The sequence below is a fragment of the Pholcus phalangioides genome, unplaced genomic scaffold (assembly GCF_987345545.1).
Source record: "Pholcus phalangioides strain wild (caught in Gottingen) unplaced genomic scaffold, Ppha-v1.0 ptg000015l_1, whole genome shotgun sequence".
Taxonomy (NCBI): Eukaryota; Metazoa; Arthropoda; class Arachnida; order Araneae; family Pholcidae; genus Pholcus; species Pholcus phalangioides.
The window spans coordinates 83208582-83227540 of NW_028301608.1; the positions used below are offsets into that span (position 1 = coordinate 83208582).

General features: G+C 35.0%; 1 protein-coding gene across 2 annotated transcripts in view; it reads right to left on the reverse strand.

The window, feature by feature from the left end:
* Swt1 (Swt1 RNA endoribonuclease) overlaps positions 1–18959 on the reverse strand; it is a 50038-nt gene that overhangs the window by 20545 nt on the left and 10534 nt on the right. For both annotated transcript variants that reach the window (XR_016194112.1, XM_089244577.1), the window contains exons 4-11: positions 18307–18372; positions 13801–13882; positions 12695–12771; positions 12299–12388; positions 7515–7593; positions 3893–4036; positions 841–914; positions 116–213 (exon numbers count right to left, since the gene is read on the reverse strand). Coding sequence is in view for 1 of the 2 variants with exons in the window: in XM_089244577.1 (XP_089100703.1) it covers positions 116–213; positions 841–914; positions 3893–4036; positions 7515–7593; positions 12299–12388; positions 12695–12771; positions 13801–13882; positions 18307–18372 (710 nt within the window). In the remaining variant the exon portion in view is untranslated. The remainder of the gene's footprint in view (positions 1–115; positions 214–840; positions 915–3892; positions 4037–7514; positions 7594–12298; positions 12389–12694; positions 12772–13800; positions 13883–18306; positions 18373–18959) is intronic.

Genomic DNA, 18959 nt, shown 5'->3' on the forward strand with positions numbered 1-18959 from the left:
CTAGAAGCAAACCGATAGAATATTGTCCAGAAAAATGATTAAAGGGACCTAAACTATCCAGTCATGATTCAGGATGTCAAATACTTGAACTGAAATATAATATAAACAAACTTGCCTCAGATCACCGAAAGCTTCTGCCATAGCTTCTCTTAGAAAAGGTTCCAAGCAAAATTTCAACAACAGCTTCACTTCACATATTATGTAATCAGCCATCTGTAAACCACAGGAAAAAGGAAATCGTATTTATAAACAAACTTTATACAGTCGACACTCATTATAACAATTTTACATTATACTACTAGTCCTTATAATGGAATGGTTGCTATAAGTCCCAAATTCTTTTATATAACTACTCTCAAAAATGTTTTCCTGTCGATATAATGACCAGCCAATATAACATCCGTTTCCAACGAATTGATGGGGGTCATTATGATGAGCGTCGACAGTACAACTATTTTGTTAGGTCAAGATAACTCAAAATGCAAGTTCTTTTTTACAATTTTTGATAAATTGTGAAATCACATGCTGCATGCTCATAGAAATTCAGTCCATAAAATACAGTTTTATCATTTTTGTCGCACTCTGGTCATTTCTTGCCCAGAAGGTTAACCATCCGAACCTACAGTTTATTCTGAAAGACAGTACTCCACATTGATATTAAGTTTACATATTTAATGTATGATATTAACTTTTTATATAGGCACAAAATAAATTAGCATATCTTTTGAAAATGTCAAACATTCTAGCTCTTCACTTCAGTTGATTAATCTTCACTCAGTTAATCAACTTATCTTTAGGTTGTGAAATAATGTTTTTACATGCTTCACCGAAAGTATTTACCTTCCTTGAACCAGAAATGCTTGGGTTTTCATCCCCTTTCATAGAAACTGCTGCATCAAGACATTTCTGAGGGACTGTAATTAAAAAACATACTAAATATAAAGATAATTGAAAATAAAAAACAAACAACAGCATGGTAATACTCACTCTGAATAAGAATTATTAAAGAACTTCAGGCCACAAATTGAAACAAAATTATGTAAATAAATACACTTCCTGGCCAAAAGTATTCTAACACATTTGTTGGATAGTCTTTGGGAAGAATTACATGCACACCCCAAAGCAGAATATTTTGCATTCTTCTGCAACAATCCCTTAGCTGACCAAAAATTTTCTGCAGTAAAACTTCCTGCCGCTGTGGTGGTCAAGTGGTCATAATGACGGACTCGCATCGTGAGGATCCGGGTTCGAACTTCACCGTCGCCGCAAGCTGGTTTCCTGTGGTTCCTAACTTCGAGGCCAAATGCGAGCTGATCTACAGATTGAAAAGTCTTGCCACAGAGAGCAACAAACCTACAATGATACAATTATTCAATCATTACACTTCACTCATAGTTAGAAAAAACTGGTGGCAGATGGCAGCACTACACATAACAAGCATTACACAGAAACAAACTTCACGTCAGGTTTCACTACACGCACACTCCAACGTGTACCAATTTGTTAGAGGTTCCGCAAAGGAATACAGACGAGATACATGTATGGTTTAGTAGTAAGTAGTAAAAATTCCCATAATAGCGTTTTTCTACACTTAAAATTCTTCCAGATTGTTCTGCAGTAGCACTGATTGTATTGCAACGTACATTGCACATTTCGGTATATTCTGCTTTGGGGCGCACTCATATGTTCTGAAACTAAGGTTATTAACATCTTAATACTGTATGTATTTTTTGCAACATTTGTATCAATATTTCGCTAACAATTTCATAGTCCAAGAAAGAAATAAATGACTCTTCAGATTTCTCTCCAAGTCTTGAAGACTCTATTAGATATAGGTCTAGAATTACTGGTGGCTGTCTTTTTTTTCATTATCTGGCTGATACCTTGTGGCAATCAATAAAAATATTTCGAACATGCTATTGCATTCAGAGAAGCAAGTCTCTATTGGGAGGAATTAAGTCATTAAATAAGCTGAAATAACAAATTTTATTTTTGTTGCTGCATTGTGGTACTGGCTCTAAATCCGCCTAACAGAAATGACATCGAATAATAATACTCCATTCTGAGGCTCCATAGTACAAGCACTGGTACATACATAACAATATAGTGGCTTTTTTTTATACCATGAAGTGTATGACTTTGTCTCTCCAATTTATTTAATACATTTAACACATTGTGAAAGGCATGATGTGAATGAATTGATCTTTTAGTTCCCATACATTTTTGGTTCTACATAGTAGAACCTTGATAAATCGCATACTTGATAAATCACAAAATAGGATATACTGTTAAACCCCGATTTAATGCCCCCATTTATTTCACAGAATTCTGGTGCTGTATTGAGAATTATAGTTAAACATAAAGCCTAGAAATGAAATATTTATTCACTGCAAATTTCTGGCACTAAGTGGGATTGGTGCGACATGGTGGGAGGGGACAGCTATAAAAGGGTTTGACTGCATGTCCCTCATTACATTATTGAAAGAAAAACTAATTTTCGAATATATATATATTTAAAAATGAATTTGTTCATAATGATATATCTTTATATAACTGTATGTCAGAGGTAAAAGACACCATGTGCCAAAAGGGAAATTTTACACCATTTAAAGATTTTTTTTAGTACAGCTTTCTAGGGAGCTTGCTTGTGTTATAAAGTGAATTTCTCCATTATTTATTGAGATAGAACTGAACAATAGCCATTTTCAGACTTGGTAACAGAAGAAAAATGATAGATATTGTAAGAAAAACAATCCTCAAGATTTGTTGTCACATCAATGTTTTCCCTCAAATCTGCTGAAAATAATAGAATGCTTTCTTTGCCTATATCGATGGTTTCCAAAAGTAGTCCGTGGATATTGGGAGGAGGGGGGGGGGGGGTATGCAAGATTTGCAGGATATGTTTTAGAAAAACAAAGCAGAAACCAGAGTGGAAATATAGTGAGTGGCTATGGTAAAGTCTAAGAAGTTCCTCGGTGCTATTTGATCAAGGAGCCCTCAATTAACACTAATTGCAATCACTGCGTAGAACAAATGTATTCCAAGACCAGTCTGGTCACTTGAAGGATGCATGTCTGATGAGAAAAGGTTCACCTGAATCCAGATTTACAGTACTATGAAGTTTTGTTTATGAACTTCATTTTTTTTAAAATCAAATCCAGTTGAATTTTGTACCTGCTACCTTTACTTGCTCATTCCAATGAATTCCAACTGAAAAGTTTTCAGGTTTCAAAGATATAAAGAATTATCTGGGATTATTCGTGCAGAAAATTTGCTGAAATCTACAAATGTGTATGAACAAGATTTTAAAGAATGGATCAGTTTATTTAGCAAAGTATAACTTTGCTATGGTTATTTAGCAAATGTCTTGTTATATTAGCCTTTTATGCTATAAGGTTATTTAGCAAAGTATAACTTTGCTAAATAACCTTTACTAAGTATTTACCTAAAACAAAGCATCAAAAGACTGGCACGGATGAACATGTTAGTTTACTGTTGGAATAGGCAGATTGAAGAACTTGGCAACAATAATAATAAAAACTTGCCAATCAAAATTACTCTTTGGAGAATGGGTTCTTGGAGAGATTTCAGAGGGTTTTTGACCTTGAAAGAGAAAATTTTTAGATTGCTATATACTGAATATTATTTGGTTAAAAAAAGGCCAGTGGCCTTCATTTTATTGGCACAGGAGGGAGGGGGGGGGGCATAAAAAATTAAGAGCCCTTGCTTTATAGAAGGGGTTTTCAACCTTTCAGAGGTTGAAAACTTTAACCAACCAAAATAAATCTATCAAACTATCAAAAATAAATCTATCATACTGCTACAAATAAATCTATCAAACTACTAAAAATAATCAACTTTATAGATGATAGTACAGAAAGGAATATCTTACCAAAGACTGCTTCTTGTGCAGCTTGGGTTTCATTGACTATAACTGCCTTTAATGTTAGAGCAGTGTGTGTACTGATACCAGTTACCATAGCCTTGTTGCAAAGATTTATATCATTAGACAGTAGTATGATTCTTTCCTGTGGAACTGGATAAAAAGTACTTCAGATATAGTTCTTCAATGCTTTATCATCAAGTCATTTACACTTATTATTACACATGAAAAGTCATTTCTCCCACATGTGTATCATTTATTTTTTTTACTACAGTTGTCCCTTGGTATTCGCAGGGTTATGTTCCGGGAGTGACCACGAATATCCTAAACCATAAACTTTTGTTTTTTAGGTATCTTGTGTATACAGTATCTGCTTTGTGTGAAATAATTGGAGGAGAGGGATTCAGTGATTCTAAGCAACATTTTCTGAAAGAACAACTAATGCTTGCATTAGCAGCTTCTTCTAAATTTCAATTAATTGGTTATAGTAGGGTAGCAATGATTACTCTACCAATTTTTCCACACATGAAAAACTACCACAGATAAGTGTATTTCATAGAAACAATTCAGTGCAGATTTAAACTTATGAAGCCCTTTACTATGTTACCCATAATGAGCTCGTCTTCTAATTCTCAATCTTGATCACCTTCATAAGGTATTGCTTAGGTTTTAGAAGCAGTCAGCTGGATTAATCCCTCCTCTGCTGTGATTTCTGAATTGCTGTTAATTGATTCTCTAACTTCTATGTCTACATCAGGTAACTCGTCTCCATTAACAATCTAGAAAAAGTGTTTTCAGAGTCCAAATTTTTGGTATCTATATTTTTCATTAAAAAAACTGGAGGTGTAACTTATTCTTTCTTTTATTGCTATGGATTTGCAGATTTAATAATGATGGTTATAGTATGCATTATGCAATACACACACATAACTCTCATAACTTTTTTTCATCACACCCACAGAAAAACGGAACTTTCTACATGAGGCAAGTGAATCCACAGCTATATAGTAGCAGGTGTAGCTAAAGCAATGGGTGATTGAATTTTAGGTTCTTAGTTCTTGATATACTTGACTGTAGATTCATTGATGCCACAATAATGGGAAATCACTGCAATGAAGCTAATCTTTGTCATTATTTCAAATTTTCCTTGTAAATTTTCCAGTTTTAGAAATACACTGCTGGCCACCCAAATTGCAACACCAAGAAAGACAAGAGATATCGCAACAATATTTATTTTGTAGATAACATGTTGACCTAGCATCAAATGATTAAATTTATAGACTTCTGTGAAGTGTGGTTCCTGCCAAAATCAGTAGCCAGAGTAGCCGCCATTGTTGGAGATCACCGCTGCCACACGCCTCGGCATTGATTCAAAGAGACTTTGGATGTGTTTTTGGGGTACAGCAGACCAAGCAGCTTCCACGCGTTGAAAAAATTGATCTGGTGTGGCAGCTGGGGATGTAATCTGGGTCAATCGTTGAGCAACCATGGACCACATGTTTTCTATCGGTGAAAGATCCGGAGAGCGAGCTGGCCAGGGAAGCAATTCAATCTGGCGATTGACGAAGAACCTTTGGACAATGCGTGCCACGTGTGGTCACGCATTATCCTGTTGAAATATGGCTGTGGGCAAGCCCTGAAGGTAAGGAAGGACAACTGGCTCCAACACCTCGGAGATGTAGCGCAAATTTTTAAAGTACCGGCAATGCGTACTAGAGGAGTGCGAGAGTGATATCCAATACCGCCCCATACCATAATACCCGGTGCAGGACCAGTGTGGCGGTGCATAACGCAGCTGTTCAGCATCCTCTCTCCACGGTGTCTCCAGACTCGAATCCGACCACCGCGGTGTTGCAGACAGAAGCGTGACTCGTCAGTAAAGACAATTTCATTCCATTGTGCCGTCCACATCCTTCTTTCATCGCACCATTGGCGGCGGAGACGTCTGTGGTTCTGCGTCAAGGGTAGACGAAGCAATGGACGTCTTGCGGACAGACCACTCTGCTGTAAACGGCGTCGAATGGTACGCGCAGACACTGGATGATACGGTACAGACTGAATGTGCTGTGCTATGGTTCGTGATGTGGCTGAGCGATCCGTCACTGCCATACGCACAATACGCCTGTCATCACGTGAAGTGGTGCACTGAGGTGGATGCGATCGAACACGTCGGTCCGTCGTACCCTCCTGCATCCAACGATCACATATCCGCATTACAGTTGTTTGGTTTCGTCCAACACGACTACCGATTTCCCTGAAAGATAATCCACAATCTCGGTAGGCCACTATCCTTCCTCTGTCGAACTCGGATACTTGATCAAAAGATGATCGCTGTTTTCTACGAGGCATAATTGATCGTTTTTTTGAAAAAACCACAAGAAAAACACAATTGCCGTACTTCAAATCGTCGAAATCTCCAAGCCTTAAATAGCGCTTTGAAGTGGCGCCACAGGCGCGCGTGATGTGCGTCTGCGCTGAAATTCTAATCATTTGCATATCTCACCTCCGCTAATGCATGTTGTAAATTTCATATTATTTGCATGCTTCCTTCAGGGTGTTGCATTTACGGTGGCCAGCAGTGTATATTTAAACAGTCTTCTAGAAACATTTTCAGAAGCATTAGAAAAACCTTTATTAATGATTTTTTAAATGTTTATTTCTACAGGGTAATTCAAAAATAATCATCAGATTTTGTAAAATATGACTTGAACACATGGATTGTACTGTTTAATAGTAAACAGTACATGAATCAAAAGTAAAATTTTAATTCCTACACACTCAATATTCCAAAAGTGTTTTGTGTTTTGAATATATGTGTGACATTTTCATTGCATGCTTCAGTACAACGAGCATATAGAAGAAAATATGAAGTACAGTAGTCCTCCCATCAGATGAGCCTCCTGATCTTACTGTTTGTGACTTTTTTCTTTGGAGTTTCATTAAAGATGCTGTGTACATGCCTTCATTGCCAGCTACTTTGAGCTCAAGAACCATATCACACAGCTTTTACGCACATCAATACTGACATGCGGCATCAGGATGACTTGGGCTACCATATAGATGATGGAGATAAGGAGATGGTTAAACGAAAGGAGGCAGAACACATTAGTGGGAAAAAAAACTAAAATGTCTCCACTGCTTACAAAGTATTATTTTATTATGTAACCCTTTTTTGAAATATATGACTTTGAAATCTGATGATTATTTTTGAATTACCCTGTTTAGCACATACAACTCATATTTCATTCTGATGTGTGAATTATCACAGCAACAGCAATTTTTGGAAACTTGGAAAGAAACAATGAATATAAGATCTGCAAATGCGGGGGATAACTGTATATCAAACATGCAGTGTGTTATATATACAGTGAAACCTAGGTCGGCTACTTGGGGTTTCATGAAATTGTGGCAGTCTTGCAAAGTTGGCAGCACTTACACATAATAAGCATCACACAGAAACAAACTTCACGGAAGATTCACTATACACACACATTCCAACATGTACCAATTCGTTAGAAGTTATGCAGAAAAATATGATATGTACAAGGTGCATGTCTGGTTTAGTAGTAGTAGCAGTCTTGCAAAGGTGGCCACAGAACTGTAATCAATAAATGTGCATAAAAAAACTTACTTTTCTCTGCAAGTTGCAAACAACATGCTAGGATAACATCATCATTGCATTGATCATATTCTTTTCTTGCTAGTGCTGACTATAAATAAATCAAAGTTGGAGTCATATCCACATGTTATGCGCTAAATTTCTTACATAATATGTATAAAAGACCCATGTGTACTACTTATTACGTTAAAAAGTTCTGAGGCTTTCTTTGTTATGGGAGAAAGCATGTAGAACCCGTTTATTTAGTGCTTTCTTTATAGTAACTACGTACAATTATGTATTTTTACCATTGTTCATACAAAGATGCAAATATGGATCACAAGCCTTTTTTTTGTCACATCCTCCAGTGCTTTCGTCATTGCTCTACTACTACTTAACCACCAAAACCACATGCACCATGTCCACGTTCCTCTGCAGAATTTCTAATGAATTGATACTTGTTGGAATGTGCATGTAAGTGTAGTGAACCTAATGAAAAGTTTGTTTTTGAGTAATGCTTGTTATGTGTAGTGCCGCCATCTGCCATCCATTTTTTAACTATGAGTGAAGTGCAGTAATTGAATAATTGTACCGTTGTAGGCCTGTTGCTTTTTGTGGCGAGACTTTTTAACAGGGAGATCAGCTTGCATTCATTCATGCCTCCAAGTTCAGAACCACAGAAAACCAACTTCAGCCAACCACTATTGTGGAGATGGTGGGGTTCAAGACCAGGTCCTCAGGATGTGAGTGTCACTATGACCACCCCCTCGACCACCACAGCAGCTCTTGGTCATTGCTCGCTGCACTTCTTCAGAACATGAAAATCGTTGCTCCTTAAACCTACAATGTATGATCTTTTATTTTGAGCCGATAAGTTTTTCCATAATTAATGAAGCCTAGAGAAAGCCGGGAAATATTTAAAAAAATCTATTTGAATTGTACTCCTTATACAGGGTCTTCAAGAGGAAGTACAGAGGACGTAAAATCTCATATAAAATAAATATATTGAAGTATTATTATTTGCCAAATACATAACTGACTTCTTTCTGATTAAAACTATAGAAAGAAAAAAAATTGGGTTGCAAACTTTAGCGAAAAAAAAGAAAAAATGCAAATAAATCATTTCGATCTTACAGTGCATGATTTTCTTTTTTGTCAGGTTACACAAGATTTACATTCCTTTTTTTTAATTGAGGAAATTTACTGTCATCTATGAATGGTTTTCGAATGAAAATTTAAAATGGGAATAATGAATGTCAAACATGAAATTGCCAATAGTTGATAAGGTTTTCGCGGCCATCATTTGATAAAAATTGTTTTTTCGGGTTCGAAGACCGTCGTCCGTTTGAGTTTGTTCTCAACGTTTCCCCAACACTAGTGGTTTCCATCATCAGGAGAATTGATAAACTGGATCAAAGTCGACTTTGATCCAGTTTATCAATTCTCCTGATGATGCCAACCACTAGTGTTGGGGAAACGTTGAGAACAAACTCAAACGGACGACGGTCTTCGAACCCGAAAAAACAATTTTTATGAAATTGCCAATTCGCAAGTCTTCTAATTTGTTTTAGATCTCGCCTATTTTGCTTGTAGGTATAATTTAAGCCCACTTTCATAGGGGTTCACCAAAATGGTAATAGTTACCATGCCTCTCGCTCCCAATGTTGTTGCAAAACTTCTGGGAAATTTCCACAGAATAGCTCTTCTTCACATCTACATGATCATAGTCATGATAGTCGTGTTAGACTACTTGGTGTCAGAGTAATGGCAAAACTACCTAAACTTTTCCCCACATTTGGGACCCCAAAGAATGATGATGCCAATTAGCAACGGGAAAAGAAACATATTTAAAGTAGATGTTGCCAATCTGCAACAATATGCACTGTAGGGTTAAGACTGGGAAATTTTTGAAAATACAAATGTTTAAGTATTTCATTGCATGATCGATCTAGCTCGGTCTTAAAGGGTTAAGCAATTCTTTATCTGAGGAGAAAGTCACATGGGGTAAGATCAGGTGAATAAGCTTGTTGCAATGCCATAGTACAGTAAAACCTGTCTTCAACGGAATCGCAAGAGACCGATATATTTTTCCGTTAAACACTGGTTTCTGCTTAATAGAGGTTCAATTGACATGATGTGTAAAATTATGAAACGATCTCGGAAAAATGTAAATAAATAAAAATGAATTAATTGAAAATAAAGTAAATATAATTTAAAAAAGATAAAATAATCATTAATTAGTAAGTAATAATTATTAAATATTATCACTTGATATGATACATTATTTAATGCATTTACTTGAACATTACACTATATATTATCCACTACATACATTAACCATTCGCATCGCCAAATAGTGAATAAAAAATTTAAAACACTACTGTAAATTTTTCGCGTTCTCCTAAAGTCATTTTTCCACTTTTCTGAGGGTTAGTTTGTCCTGTATGCTGTGAGGTTTTGGAGACAATACCTACGGAAGGACATAGACTGGAAGAGAGACTTCATTTTTTGAATATGTTTACATTGGATGAAAGCAGGTGTCAGGGAGATATGATTGAAGTGTTCAAAATTTTCAACAGTATGGATAGGATAGGGGACCATGATTTATTAATTCGCCGTCAATCAACTGCTTTTACAAGGGGATACCAGTATCGTTTGGTAAGGGACAATTCTAGATTATGGTATGGCAGAGAATTTTTCTCTAATAGGGTAGTTAATAAATAGAATAGCTTACACCTGGGAGTAGTAAATTCTAACACAATTGTGACACATTTAAAAAGAAATGCAATAAACATGTTGGGGTAAATTGAGAAGCTAGCCATACTTAGAATTAGACAACCATAAACACATTTCATGGGCATTGTATACTATTTTATCATGCATATATATTATTTATAGTTTTTGTAATAGCATTTTTAATTGGAGGTTGCTGTATTTTAGAAATATATGACATCCATATTGGTTATGGGCATCTATTTCTAAGCCACCTTGTTGGGCATTTTGCCTGTTGAGGCCTTATATTTGTACTCAAATAAAAAAAAATTTCCAGTGATCAATAACAGAGTATTTTCGGCATGCAGTTCACGCCCTTTGCTGCCTGACTTTCAGTAAATAGTTTTGTTTCAGAAATAATGCAAAAAATGCCCCAGTCATTATGCTATAAAAAGCAAAATTTCTGCAGTTTTTTGAAGGTTTCGACAGCACCTGTATAAAACTTCACAATACATTTTTTTTTTTCTGAACATGATGACATTCACCTCATCTTCATCCTCTTCTTTTTGGCTTTCTCTAAATTTTTCAATGAGGGTATCTATATTAGTCATGTCAGGTTCAGTTTGTAAGTTGTCGTCTATATTTATGTAATCCTCAGCACTGTGTTCACGGAAAGCAGCTTGCATGCGATTTTGTACGGCTTACATATCATTTAGAAATTCAACTTTTACACTGATTTCTCCCATAGAAAAGCCTGCTTTTCTGAAAAATTTTGTAGCAATTTCAGAAAACAACTGCTTTACTATATATAGCTTATTAAAATCACAGCATCAAGTACAGAAACAGTTTTTGCTAATGTAGAGGCGGATGATGCAGAACTCACATTGGCAAGCAGAGATTGCATAAAGAAATTTTGGTACAGCACTTCAACATTTGTAGTGTTTGTTTGAAATTTTCCGTTAAGAGCATAAAATTTTCCTTTCAGTTTCTGCATTGGTCCGGTTCCGTTGAGTCCAAGTTTTTCAATGTGTATTTTAGCATTAAAATCACAGGATCACGATTTTTTTCCATTGAAGACAGGTTTCTGCTTAATACAGGTTTTGTTAAAGATAGATTTTACTGTAGTAAGTATAGAAATATGTTTTAACAGGTAATCTGATGCCAGGAGAGACCCGTGAGCCAACACATTATTATGATGGAGAACCCACGACTTGGCTTTCCAAAGATCTGGTTGCTTGCACCTTACTGAATCATGCAGACAAGTAAGGACTTACATGTCTCTCCTTTTGTCACCTGCCAAAACATCACATTCCATTTCAACAACCAACTTATTCCCCTAATCTTGCTCTATGTAGATTTTTCCTTGGATAAAGAATTACTAAAGGGAGAACGATTCCGAGTTCCAAAAAAGTGCAGTGAGCAGTGACAAAGGCAATGGAGGATGTTACAAAAAAAAATTGCACCCACATTTGCATCTTTATATGAACAATAGCAAAAATGCATAATTACACAGGGTAATTACTTTAAATCTGTTTATCTTCTTATATGCATAGTTTCTCCTGTAATAAAGGAAGTCTCGGAACTTTTTTAATGTAGCAGTATCTTAGCTGAAACTGTGTAAAAAATTACAGAAAATATTAGATGATGAAATTCAAAAATTTGTTTCATGGTAGATTTATTAACTTCTTCATTTTTGATGGTTTTAAATAATTTTTAATGATTCTTTTTTTAAAATTAAGACCTGAAATACACATGTGCACACCTAACTCAAATGATTTCAAGTCAAGATATTGACTTGACATACACTCAGAACACGCATACCGGCATGTGCCGATTCGTTAGAAATTCCGGAAAGGAATGTGTACGAGGTACATGTTCGGTTTAGTAGTAGTAGTAAGGATTGAAAAGATAAAATTGAGAATTTTTTAGTTTTGCTACTTTTCTTTGAAAACATTAAATTTAATTTATTCATATTTTTCAACATTATTTTTTTTATTATGATTTCTTTAACTTGCTATAGTGTGAGTATTAATAATACCAGTAATATGACTAAGTTATGAAATACTAGAAAACATTTTCAAAGTAGGAAATGACAAATAACTTACCATTTTTGCTGTCTGACCATGGAATCGTGGATGTTTTGATTTCAACATATTGTTGATATACTTCACTGCCTCTACTGCTAAGTGCATATTCTGTATCATGTGTAAAAAATAATAATTAAATAACAATCATGCAAAAACTCATCAATGTTAATGAAAAACAATAAAACCTTAAGAGTTTCAAGTATCTTAAATTTTACTAGCTGAGGCATATAGCTTCAGCTCAGCTGGTGGTTATAGCTTTAGCCATTTAGTATGTTTTTATATTAGAAAAGTTTCTTCTGACAAACATTCTGAACCAATAGTTAAAATATTCCACTCATGACTTTATTATAAAAACTATGGTACTATTTCTCAATATGATTAACTTCACAGTTTAATACACAAAGGAACATGTACCTCATCCTTCCTATTTTTTATTCCGTCAAGTTCCTGCAATACCACCCAAGGTATAACCATATGCAAAGAGCCAGCACCTGAAAATATTCATAAAACATTATAAATACTTTTAATTTTTATATAGCATAGGTATAATTCAATAAAGAAATCAATGGTAAAGGCAAACAAGAAAAAGCCACCAATTCTTAATGTGTTTTGATACATAATGGGTGCCATGTTCAAAGGATATAATCATACTATCAGTGATTGTGGGGAAGTGTGATTTTCAAAACATGATTCAACAAGTAATTTCAACATTAAATTGCACAGAAAGCTTAAAATATCTTAAAAATTTGGATTAACCAAAAATTTGAGAAAACATTCCTTTATATTTGAAGTTAAAAAAAAACATTTATCATTAATTTTATTTCTTTTACACAACAGACAATAAAATAATGTTATTGCAATGAATTTGAAATTTAAAATAACACATTTAATAAAATTGTGAGATTCTGACCTCAGCTTAGTGATAAGCACACTCATAATACACATCATTCAACTATGAATAAAATATACAAAAAAATATATATAAAAGAAACTAAGAGATCTTTTTATTTATTTTTAACAGTATATTTTTTTTATGGCAAATTCCCTTCTATCACACACAAGTTAAATTTTTATATTTCTTATCTCACAACAATCCATCAAGCTCAATACAAATAATAACAGATGCAATCAATCTCTCAGATTAACCTATTTGTACCCACTGTACTCATTTGAGTACAGCTTGACAAGAAAATGTATTTGTTGTGGTTGCAAATTTTTATGGAAAAAAATACTGGGGAAAAATGGATTAGGACAAAAATTTGTCTCATGGGGTTGAAAATTAACTAAAACATTCAAACTTGTTTCAATTTGGTATTACATACTGCGATAATTAAAACCATAAAAATTGAGTAACTCTGTAAATGTAAGTACTCTAGCAATATGTAATTCCAAAAAAAACTCATAGAAAAAAATCTATATGCTCCATCTTGTACATTATATGCACCAGATGAAAGGTTACCGGCAAAAAAATATTAAGTTTACAGAAAAGAAATGTACATAGTAAAAAAAAGGATAGCTACCATGTATAGGAATGTCTTTCAACTCTTCTATAAGATTAAGGGCATGCATGAAAATATTTGTATCAACCACAAAACAATAGCTCTGTAAAAAAAATATGCAAACATACATCAATAATAATTCTCTGATACAGGAAATTCATTCAAATTTGGAGTTGGCATGTACAGTAAAAGTTTGTTATAATGAGAGCTAACAGTCCACAGAAAAACTGAAGTTATAACAGGCTCTGCATATCCCAATTTTTTGTTGACAGGTAGAACTTGTTCAGTCTTCAACTGCATCATAATAGTGTTTTAGAACAATTCCTTAACATATTGACCAATGAAAAAGATTCTTAGCGTAAAATTGATTTTTGGCTCACAGCAGTGGATTTTCCAAAATGTTTTTGAATAGAATTTTATATTTTCAAAATGATTTAACCAATTGGGAGAACAAGTGAAACTATTATTTCATTGCTCAATTCTATGGCTTTATGGACTTAACATTTTTCCTCTAATCAAAAAAGTATTTTTTAACATAATGTGGCCAGCCATTTGGAAATGACTTTAAACTAAGTTCCGAAATAAACTCTGACAGAAGATGACTATAGTCTGTCAGTCACCTTAGTGATAAAAGTAGAATGAAATCTTCACATGTTCTGTGTATATATCAGAAGAGCATGAGAATAGGAAAGAAATATGATTAATCTCTGTCTATCCATTGTAGGAAGTACTTAGGAGTAATTTTGAAACTTGGCATAAGTGAACTATTTTATGTAGTTAATATTAGCTTTTTAAGAACACTTACAAATTACTTGCAACAGTGAGGTTCTTCTTATAAGCTGAGTGTCCATCCAGGGCCTGGCTTAGGATTTTCGCGGCCCGGTGCAGAAAAAATTTTGCGGCCCCCCTCCAAAGCATTTTTATGGAGTCGCTCTCCAACTTTTCAAGTTACAAACATAAATTTTATAGGGGAAAAAGTTGTTTAAAAAAATAATTAATTACACTTATTTTTTCATTATTTCAGGAACGTGTTGATAGTTAAGATCGTAATCTATAGAGCCCGGAAGTTTAGACACTAAAAATGGTTGAAATAGGCATTTTCTATTGGAAAGAAGGGAAAATAACTAAAAACAACTTGGGTATTCAGGGTCCAAAAACTAGCTTAAAAATTGGTTGTACATAATCCGTCTATTGTTTTAATTAGAGTTTATAATAACTGCATTATTATTTGAGTGAAATTGATTGCAAGCCCATAATACAGGGCCGTAACTTGGGGGGGGGACAAGAGGGTCAACTGCCCGGGCGGAAAAATTTAGGAAGGAATTTTAGGTGAAACAAAGAACACCGTTATAAAATTATCAAATTTTAAAGTTGTGGGAGCGGCGAAAATCCTAGTTACGGCCTTGCATAATAAAGTATTTGATGATTTGATGTCTCTCAGGTCAATTCCAGGGCCACCATTAACAGACGCGGAGCCCGAAGAGAAAATGATTTGTGGGGCTTCTTAGAGTTGCGAATAATTCTCGTTTGTTTGTTGTATTATTTGGAATAATTACTAACGTTTCTACAGTAGAAATGTAGGTACCTTGTTCTATTGTTGTAAAAAATGAATTTTTTTTAAATATATTTCCACATATGTGGGACTCCTCCAAGCACAAGGGCCCTGTGTGACACATCTATCGCACACCTCTGAGGGCCTCTCGGCTAACAGGGCTCCAGCTGGGAACCAGAGATGATTCTAACCACCTTTTTTGTTTTTTCATGCAATAAATTCACTACTTTGGGGCGTGTGAAACATCTGACAAGGAAGCCCGCCAAATATCCCAGCCTGGGGACACTGCTGTAGGATGTGGAGCCATATGCTGACACCATCCGGTCAAAGTAAAGTTAACTCATGCAACACCAAGTTCCTTCTCTCAGATCACTTTGACTGCAGTTATAGTGGAGCGAATAGGTTGAGCGGTACAGGAGTTGCGACTAGGAAGAAAAAATGAATAGGGGGTGGAGGAAGAGAAGTGTACGCATAGTAGAAGAAGAAGACAATATAGAAAATTGCCGGAGAGATTATGCAATGTGATAATGTAATGATGATGACCCCCTATGTAGAAGAGGGAAGGGGAAAAAAGGAGAACAGACAAATCAGCAGATCGAGGTGTAAACAAACATGTTTGTTCGACTCCCACACCTTGTTCAATAGCCTCTTTCTATTCTTTGTCTTGCTCCTTGAGTATGTACGATGTAAAACAAACAATACAATTGTTTTCGTTACTAGTCGCTATCATGCCACTCCAGTACTTCGTTGTCGCCTCACTATGTGTTCCTCTATCGCATTTAAATGGAGCTGAAACAGGGGGGGGGGGGTGTTTCAGGGTAATTTCTGTTGAAAAGTAATACCAGGAGTTGGAAAATTTTTTAAGAAACATTTCTTTTGTTCTCAATGCTCAAAATGTCCAAACTTTTCCTATTATGGCCTCTGAAATGCACCAATAAACTTAAAACTATGGTAAAATAGGCATTTGTTGCGGGAAAAAAATCCAAAAAGGCATTTTTATAATTTTTATAGGAAAGATTAAAAATAGGAAAAAAATGCATTTGAGGCATTTCGAACATCCGGGCTCTAGTAATCAAACACAACCCATTGAGAGGAAATAGCATTTCAATTAATTTGGCAAACTTTATAAGTGATTAATAATAATTAGCGAGGTCCACCTGCTTAGGTTCCAATCATATTGTTGAACATGCCTGGGGGTCTACCCTCCGGAAATGTGAGAAAAGACCGAAAAAAGGGAAAAGGATGGCCAAATCTATTGTTCATCACTTTGCCCCCCCCCCCCCCAGAACAAAATTTCTATCTACGGACCTGATTCGATGACTTTGATAATTTTTCGAATCTTTTATTGCTGTTTTTGTTTAATTAATGTAAATTAACAGAAGTAAAGAAATCAAGTACTGGAATTCACACAAATAAAGAAAAACATTTTTAAACACGTTAGAGCTATATTAGAAAATGTAGGTTAATGTAAAATTACTACAGTATATTCTGCTTAACGTACCCACTTCGAAAGTTTTCTCGCTTAGTATGATTTATTTTCGTAATCCTAACTTTTATTAACACTTATTGAAATTTCTCATTTAAAGCGTTTTCTCTCCTGCAACGTTTTTCATGATGATTTTATGGAAAATTGCGTAAGTGGGAATCAATATATATGAGCTCTTCAATGTTATTACTTGTTTAAAAACAAGAGTTTCTTCCCACAAATAAAATTAAAGATTGCAATCTCAAAATTTGAATATTCAAATTCGAAATTTAAAAATACTCTGGTATAGGCTGCCGAATACTAGTTGCAAACAGCCTAAACTCATGGGTGGAGATACGGAGGGGGGGGTTGTTAATGCTTCCCCCCCCCCAGTGCCAATGACGGAGCCGACTGATCTAATGTATATGCATATATATAAATTGGTATCGTCATGCCCCCCCCCTCGCCGTTCATGTCTATCTCCGCCGTGCCTAAACCTCAGATAAATTTATTTAATAGTAGGCAAACACATTGTCTTATCAGAAAATGAACTACCAGGGCTGTAAGCAACGTAGCCTACATCTTAAATTTTCGGACCTTTGTGCTGTTAAATGTTTCTATGCATGGACTCCCTATTCATGAGACAAAATATCTCTTTAGTTGATACTAGGTGAATAATTAGATTGAGAACAAAAAAATCAGAGAAGAAAAATCTTTTTTTTTTTTTTCTGAAGTTCAGTAGAAAAAATTGTCAAAATTTAGAATTTACACATTGTATATCCATCTTCCGGAATATATGAGAGAATAATTCAGATGGGGTGTTTATGGCTGGAAACTGCTAAAAAGTTCTCAAGTCTCCTTAGGGAAACATCGTGACATGACAGTTTAAAGGAAGGCGTACAATTAGCACTCCGGAGGAGTGTGGAAGTTGCCTTGCTACTGGGCAGTCATGATCTAGAGATGTTCATACTACAAACCAGATGGTAACTCCAACGGGAGAGGAGGTTTTCAAAGGGAAAAATCACTAGATTTCTTTTGTGGTGCCCCTTTTCGTTCAATGCCCTAAGTATGTTTTTTTTTCTGTTGGTTAATATAGCCCTGTTATTCATTAATGGCAGAAAGAAAGGCCAGACTTTCTCAGGGGTAAAGAATGCGACCCCTATCCGCATACACTCTTTTCCCCTTTAAAATAAGCTAATGCCATACCTAATAACACTAAAAATGATATTATAAGGTCTTTAAACAATTTTAGCATAATGGGAAAAAAAATTAAATTTTAATCAAAAATTTCCAAAACATCTGCTGAAAAAGGAAAGGGTTTAGTTTGGAAAAATTGCGGCCCCTGAAATTTGGCAGCCTGATGCGACCGCATCTTTCGCACCCCCCTAAGTCTGGCCCTGTGTCCATCATTATAATGAAGTTAGAATTAATCAAACATAATTATACGTGCAAATACTAAAATAAACAATTTTCTTAGGTTATCATGAAAAAAGACAAAATAATGATGTACCCTAGGATCAGAACAGCTTTTCTGGGATTCGTTCAATCGATCTAACATTTGCAGATCAGCTGATACCTGTTCATGGAAAAAATAATGTCATACATAATTAAAAATCAGACAACTTTTTCAGACTGAATTGTGACAGCCAAAACCACAGCTTGTTGTTGATATTACACAGACTCTACCCATAACACCATCTAAGTAGCTGCCTCATCTTAATGGTATACATCATTAAAAAAAACTCATTTATTATTTATAAATTCAAAAAAATACAAAGGCCCAAAAACAATTTGTGATGTCCACCGAGACCACAATGTTCAAGGCTTCTTGTTAATATAGTTAATAAACAATGATTACATTATTCCCTTTATATAAACTTCTTTGGCAAACATAATACTTCTGAAACCTTTTTTTGGGCTTAATGCACCTTCGTATCAAAATGTTTCCTACAGTGACCTAAGTCAGAACATAGGAGTACCTAACAGTTATAGTGAAGTTAGATTGGTTAAGTAAAAAAAAAATTTTTATACGATGTTGGGAAGTAAGTACACATTTTTATAAACTATCACACACCATTGAATTAGCTAATCTTTTTGTGAAACTGGGACCACTTATTTTGGGAGAACCCCTTTATTAATATATAAAAATACCTCTTCATTAAA